Source organism: Mucor mucedo (genome assembly GCF_025094135.1).
Source record: "Mucor mucedo strain NRRL 3635 chromosome Unknown EV154scaffold_81, whole genome shotgun sequence".
NCBI lineage: Eukaryota > Fungi > Mucoromycota > Mucoromycetes > Mucorales > Mucoraceae > Mucor > Mucor mucedo.
This window is the reverse complement of record NW_026252365.1, coordinates 159,238-166,840: the sequence shown is the minus strand read 5'-3', so window position 1 is coordinate 166,840 and position 7,603 is coordinate 159,238. Positions and strand designations below refer to the sequence as shown.

The 7,603-nt window shown below is 32.8% G+C and overlaps 2 protein-coding genes and 1 non-coding gene across 3 annotated transcripts; 2 read left to right on the top strand and 1 right to left on the bottom strand.

The window, feature by feature from the left end:
* Positions 1-4,051: 4,051 nt before the first annotated feature.
* On the top strand, positions 4,052-5,464 carry EV154DRAFT_553624 (uncharacterized protein; the record flags this gene model as incomplete). Its single annotated transcript, XM_051605138.1, has 5 exons — positions 4,052-4,257; positions 4,353-4,450; positions 4,797-4,876; positions 5,139-5,148; positions 5,401-5,464. Exons 1-5 carry the CDS (start codon positions 4,168-4,170, stop codon positions 5,462-5,464), a joined length of 342 nt encoding a protein of 113 aa, XP_051455202.1. The 5' UTR covers positions 4,052-4,167.
* Positions 4,923-5,006, top strand: EV154DRAFT_t91. The gene has a single exon. It is a non-coding gene; the product is annotated as a tRNA-Leu (tRNA).
* Positions 5,465-6,656: 1,192 nt separating the features above from the next.
* EV154DRAFT_593506 (S-adenosyl-L-methionine-dependent methyltransferase) lies at positions 6,657-7,393 on the bottom strand (the record flags this gene model as incomplete). The annotated part of the gene is made up of 4 exons (XM_051606949.1): positions 6,657-6,808; positions 6,870-6,927; positions 6,988-7,044; positions 7,100-7,393. Coding segments are annotated over 4 exons (561 nt in total), but the record flags the coding sequence as incomplete, so codon positions are not given.
* Between the last annotated feature and the right edge of the window lie 210 nt (positions 7,394-7,603).

Sequence of the window (7,603 nt, the reverse complement as noted above, 5' to 3'; positions counted from 1 at the left end):
TTCTACAACTAAATATACAAACATCGATAAGATGTTCTATATTTAGGATCACATATTTACCCATGTCTTAGATAAAAATAATCAACAGAATGGATAAATGATCAGACATATCTACATGTTCTACCACAGCCAATTAAACACAAAAACCTTATGCATCTTTTAACTAGCCACCGTTACACAATATCTTACTGGAATTCTGTATTTTAAACAGAACAATAAGAGTGTCCCAGATCGGTTGATTAAGGGCGACGTTATTTGAAATCAATTCTAACGAGTATAATTCATTTAATGTAAGGCGGGAACTGAGTATATATTTATTACAAGACCAGAAAGGTTGACTCAACACAACTACCAGGGGAAGTTGTTCAATATAAAAAGGATCAATCATTTCATCGCAGCAGAGTTTTTTAGTCTATTTTTACCTCCAATAAAGATATACTTTTTTCTCATTACTTTTTCATTGTAATATTTTTGTCGAATACCACAAATACATTAAGAATGACTAAGGAATCAATTACCTAATATAGATAGTTAGTACTATCATATCACAAGGTTACAAGAACACAGTGACTAAGGCTTACTAAATATATGGAAGTACAATGTGTCTAAGATGACAGTAATTCCAAGTGTAACATATTTACAAAATAAGCAGTTAAAGGTAACAGGATACACACTAGGAAAATGATAACAACTTCAAAGATACACTAAAGATAGTGGCACAGCATATAGTCTTTTTTATGTAAATACTTGTTCATTTTATTTTATAATAAAGACAATCTTATAAACAGTCTCAAATTATTCATAAACTGCCTTATAATTTTACTTACCTCTAAACAACAATTTAAACGACATTGCTGATGCTGGTAGCCGTTTATTTAAGGAGGATTATCATTTGGAGGGGGGTAAATTAGTTGACGAAACAACTTCTTCTTTCATCACCAAGCGTAAAAATAAACACGATAATCCAAATGACTAGTCACAAAATTTAAATCAAATCCAGAAAATTCAATACAAAAAGCGCAAGACTAAAGCTACCCCACAGCTTAAGATATCTTCTACCTTTTATAAAAAAGCTATGAAACAATACGGAAAAGATTACATACAGAACTTTATGTGCTAAATCACACATATAGATTATACATATAATAAATTCATATCTCATCATCACTGATAAATGATAGCTAAATCATGATCAGGCATAAAAAAGGAATTCGCTAAAGCCGGTCACTATTTTAAAGTGTCACGGTATCGTAACACCAATGTCCAAACTTAAGACATGTTATTGTTATTATTTCTCTATTGACTATGCGTAGCACTAATTGTCCAATATAGATATTGTTATTGATAGCATACTCATATTGTTAAGAGTAGTATCCTCAGCCTCGTCCATTCCATTTATTATAAATACTCTTTATTTTTCCTCTTCTTAAATCTTCAGTTAACTTTAACATCAATAAACTCTGACAAGAATTCTAATTGATCCTATTGTTTTTTTCTACTTTTTTTTCTGCAAAACTATCCTCTTTAAGCCTACTTTTGCTACACTTTAAACAAGAATCTAAAACACCTATTACATTAGCTGAAAGTACATGTACATCTAGTACTAACACCACTCCCGTTGTATTACGCGCTTTACAGTGTGCTGACTACATGACTCCACCTGAGAAAGAACGTGACGATATTATTAACAAAGCACAATTTTTAGGTCATTTCGGTATTAAAGCTGTAGAAGACACAATACATAACGATTACAAGTTACATTGGACAAACATGAGAAAAGACATCATACAAATTGTATCCAATTGCGACGCTTGCTCACACTTTAAAATTGCTAAAGTTGGTTATCACCCTTTCAATAGTGTATTGCCAGATCAACCTCTAGATCATTGGAGTATGGATCTTGGTACATTCAATACAACCTCCGCTAGTGGAAATAATTACATGCTTGTCATGATAGATCATTTCAGGCGGTTCACAATTCTTCGAGCACTACCAGATAACACAAGTTTAACAGCTGCTAAAGAACTACTAAACATCTTTTGCTTGTTCTCATGGCCAAGGATTTTGTCTCATGACAATGGATCTGAGTTTATCAATGAGGTTGTTTCTCAATTGGTTCTAATGAGTGGCATTGACAGAAGACTATCGTTACCTTATACGCCACAAGGAAATTCTGTGTGTGAAAGATTTGTGGGAATTGCCAAAACCAGTATTGTAAAATTACTGAACGGAAAATATGACGACTGGGATCTTTATTTAAATCCAGTACAACTAGCAATGAACATTAAGTATTCTAAATTACATAAGTCTAGACCATACGCTGTTGTATTTGGCAGACAGCCTAACGACTTTAAAGATTACTCTAATGAGACACCCTCTCTATCACTAGAAACAGCGGACACTAAAATAATTAATGACAGACTTAAATTTGCACAAGAAGTTGTTATACCCCAAATTGCTGCACTTATTAAAGACACGCAAACAAAAGATCATGAGCGCTTTGCGAAAACTCATAAAGTACTTACAGATATGTATCCTATTGGTAGAAAATGCATGATCATCAATGTTCATCGCAGCTCTAAAGTACAAGAAAGATATTCTGGACCTTTTACTATTACAGGATACACAAAGAATAAATCTTACATCTTAGCAGACCAAGCAGGAAATTTATTATCTAGAGACGTACCTACCCAGCAAATTAAATTACTACCTGAAGAGAAAGCTTCTCAAAATAATACCGCTGACGGTCATTATGAAGTACAAGCAATCATAGCACATAAAGGTGAACCCAACAATTATTCATATCTTGTTCACTGGTTAGGCTATAATGACCCTAAATATCATACTTGGCAACAAAGTGAAGACTTTGATTCCAAATTGCATATCGAAGTATATTGGGCTAGACGTAATGCTGGAAATAGCACTAAACAGCTTCCTACAACAGTAAACAATACTATACGTAAAAAAGCTAATCGTGACAAACATAGTAATAAGAACTCTCGTATTATTACTAGATCACAGAGATTGCTTGAATCACAAAGCAACTCTAAGTAAACAAGTATAGCCTTTTTCCCCAAAGATACTTTTTTGCCTATAAGGTTTTTTTATTTTGGTTTTTTACTGGCACATATATTTACTACGATCAATTATTACACAAGTACATTTTATATACATATACATACACAGACACAGACACATTCTACGGGTTGGGTTTTATAAACACTATTTACGTGTAAATACCTCTTCTTTAAAAGCTTATCAAAGTGTGGTTGGGGGTAATGTCGTGATCGAGGCTATATACTTAATATATGACTCTATCTACACTTCTTAAATCTTCCATTTGATAATCCTAAATATAATTCTTATTGGTACTTTATATTAAATACTGATCATTTACTTTATGTACAGGCTTGATCTTATATCATCCTTCATACAAGTATAAGGCATACATTTAAATAATAACATGAATATGAAAACATATGAAGGTTACATCAGCCACGTTGAGGTGCCACAGCTATCTTTAATAAGAACTACATTTTCCCCTGAATGTTGTGCTACAAGACATACACAGTTTAAGAATGAATGTTATTGTTATTGTTATTGACATCTCATTATGGTCTTTCTATATGGGATCATTACATCCGAGTATTATCTGGATAAATCTACCCACAACCGTCATCAGCCCATCTGTGATCAATGTCTGAAATAATGTGTATATAAAGACCCCCATTTATTTGTTTAATAAAGCTTTAGTTTATTTTTGCAGTTTGATAATTTCACTTTGTTAAATTTCACATTTTATTCTTAATTCGCTATTATCACTCTCGAATTTCTCAAGTCTCAAAGTATTTTATTGTTTTATCTCTATCCTCAACTATCACAATTACTATAACACAAGAATTATTACTCATACTATCTAACCCAGAACTATTTACCGCACTCAAAGACATAATCAGTTTACCCAACCAGTCAGAAAGCTTACACGTGGATATCACGTGTTGAAAAAGGTTGACAAAAAGCGACATACAATTAAAATACGCACGTATTTAAATTAATACGGTTGCGGTGTTGTTTGTGAAATCAATATGTTCCCCTTATTGTGATCGTTCCGAGACAAGACAATCAACCAAAATTATTAGATAAGATGTAGTTGCATACGATGATGTTATGAACTGGTTCTTCTTTTCAGTTATTCAATTCAATTCAATTCAGTTCTATTCAGTTAATTATATCCAATCAGGTAGTTCTAACACTAAGGTACACAGTTGTTTCTTAAGTAAAGTAAAGATGGTTTTATTATAATAAATTATAAAATTAAAGATATAATTGTCTATTTCCAATTCATTCAATAGCCAATCATATTCGAGAAGCGTGACAATCACGTGTTTTTAGGTGACGTCACTCACTTAAAAACATACACGCTAGATTTTATTCTTAAACTTACCGAAATGTAAGTTTCAAGTATGTTATAATTCAACTCTCAGTGGTTAATTATAAAGAATAGTCAAAGAAGTATTTTAATGGCAAATAAAAGATGATGATTTATTAATGATACAAGTTGGTTATTTATACTTGAGATAATTGATAGTGTGATAATGAATATAGTAATTGTATGAACAGGTGATGTATTGATAAGTTGAGCACCTGTTTAATATTTATGATGAAGAGATAGTAATCCCGAGTGGTATGATAATGGTTTGATAAAAGTGGTGTTATTATTGTTTCCGCTTCTTTGACCTTGTATTATTTTTAGTAAGTGGTACGAACTTCCTCTTCTGATATTTGGTCTTCTTTAGCCTGATTTCGAGTTCTACCGGAATATCCATGTCGATGTCCGTGTCTACCGGAATAGTGCGGACCGGACCGGTAGTGACTGGTACTGTAGACATCTCAATAATTTTGGTACTGACAGAAATATCAATAGTATCTTGGCCGAGTGGTCTAAGGCGGTGGACTTAAGATCCCCTCCTCGAAAGAGGGCGTGGGTTCAAACCCCACAGATACTAATATTTTTTCCCCTTGTCTAGGCGGAGTTTGAATTGTCGAGGAACTATTGTGTCGTGATAGTCGTTATAATATTTTAGCATATAAAATAAAAGATGACTTAATTTAATTTAATTATGGATTCTATTTTATAGGTGAGCGGAGGTGATATGATTTATAAGTACGATAATTGTTATGTAACTGTCGTGATAGTTGTTATAATATTTTATAGGTGAGCCGAGGTGACATGATTTATTAGTATGACAATATTTACTGTGAGTTAACGAAGCACTAGTGTTTGGAATGATAATAGAAATCCTCGTACGAGCTTCGATTGTGTTCCATGTGATGTTTGAGATATAGAGAATAGATAAAACAGAAAAAATAAAAAATGAGTCTCTATTAATCCTTTATTAGAGTTATGAAGAGAAAGTCATTACAAAAGGGAGGACGCTTTTATATCAAACATCTGGGAGATTGAATCTGGTAAGGTATAAGCAGTGGCTTGTTTCTATTTTCTGCAACATGGCAATTAGAATAAAATGGTCTTAGGTCAGTAAATATTTTTTTATATTGATTGGCCCAAATTATCAAGTGAAAGAATCTCATTAGCTGATACTTCAGTGACAGATTAATGAGAGTCAAAAACAACCAATATTAATATAATTCCCAATATATAATCTGTAACAAGATTAGTGTTCGAACTTTCCGAGCTTGCACCGATCTAGCGCCGGTTCGAACAAAGCTATCTCCAAGTTTTTGTACTCGAGCATAGGCCACTTTTTTTGTATTCGAGCGATCTTCGAACGAGCATCCATCAAAGCTTGCTCGATTATAAAAGCTGATAGTAATCACCTCTAATTCAAGGCTGCAAAAAGACGAACAACAACATTTTCTGTTATAAAATACTCTAAACTTCATTATTCTTCTTTCTTTTTAGTTTCTAATTTTAATGGTTTAACAAACGCATCTTAAGAATCCAGTTTTCTCAAATAAATGATACAAAAATTTAAGTTGCAATAAAAGAGTTTTAGACATATTCTTTTGTTTTCTTATTTCTTTTTTTATAAATTTAACTAACCCTTGATTTATTACAGGAGCTAGCTTTGTTCAGAATATAATTGCAAGTCACTCAAGAGTTCTGATCCTCATCAGAACATTGTATATTTTGCTTTTTTATAGATGAATTTAAGCTATCAATTTATTGCAAAGACAGTCAAATAAAAAATCCAAAGAGTTTTATTAAAATCACGTAAAAATATGTCATCAACTACAGCAGTTCATGCCATAAAAAAAAGAGTAGAAACGTTTTCTGACATTGATAGATGTTCTTAAAACCGTATCTTGTACATTTAGCTTGCAAAATGAAACAGTATTTATTTATTCAAGCATGTAGATTTAATTATGGCACCTTTACAAGTCATGCCCGCTAGTAAAACGTAAGTGGCGTCAGTTTCAGACCTATTTTTGTGCGTAGCATACTTTCCATTCATAGTAACATTTAGTTTCAGAGCATTCCTCTCCTGCTAAGTCTAAAAATTTCTTATAAAAAGAAATGTCATTCCATTCCGGATAAACTTCAGAAAATTGGGGTCTAAGGGTCTCATATACTTTTCTCATACATTTCCTACTGATACGTTAGTAGTACAAAAATCCAATTTCACTTCAAATTTTTACCAATATAATTTGCCATGCTCACTATGATTTAATGGCATCTCCTTAACAATTACTGTCTGATCTGTAAAGCCTGCTTTGATTAAAAAGTTTTCCAATTCTAATGGTGCTCTATCTACAATTATACTCTTGGAGCTAGAAACGGTTTTGACTAGTCACAGAATTTTACAAAGCGTCAGTTAAATGCACGATAAGAACCTGGACTTTCTTACATGCATGCATGACCTGACTCAGCAAAGGTCCTGTATTATGAGCAGATACACCATAAATCTAAATACGCATTAAATATTGCTTTTTGTAAACAAACGAAACCCCTGTTCTACAATTTACCTCAGACAATTCAATATAACCTCCAGGCTTCAGGACACGATGCAATTCTTTTAAATTCTAAAACGCTCATAAATATTAGATAAAGTAAATACCTAAGTTGCTTTGCGATTACACTATCCCATTCCTCACTAGTAAAAGCAAGACCAAGCAACTTTTGAAAAGCGAAATCAAATGTTTCATCGAGAAATGGGATACTCTTTGTGATGTTTCCCATTTTAAATTTGATGTTAGAGAATGACTCCGAGGGAAAAACATTTGAGATGTCGACACCCGTGAAAACAGAACTAGGGTATTTTTCTCCCATAGCTTTAGACCAGTGTGCTCCAGCCCCACAAGCACTATCCAAAACAACAATTCCTTTTTCCAACCGCTCTGCGATAGGAGCTTGATAATTTCTTGAAGAAAGTTAATGTTAAACGAGCCCTTAATTTTCTTTAAATGATCTTATTACCCTCCAAACAAATAATTGTGAGCAACATGAAAACGGCTTAAACGGAGTGATTCTTGTTTATAAAATAAGTAAATATATAGTTTTAAATTTATATCTAGTTTTAGGTACCCCCTTCATCCACGGGGAGAAGATAATCAGTGTTAGCGTTGTATAATCTACCGTCTC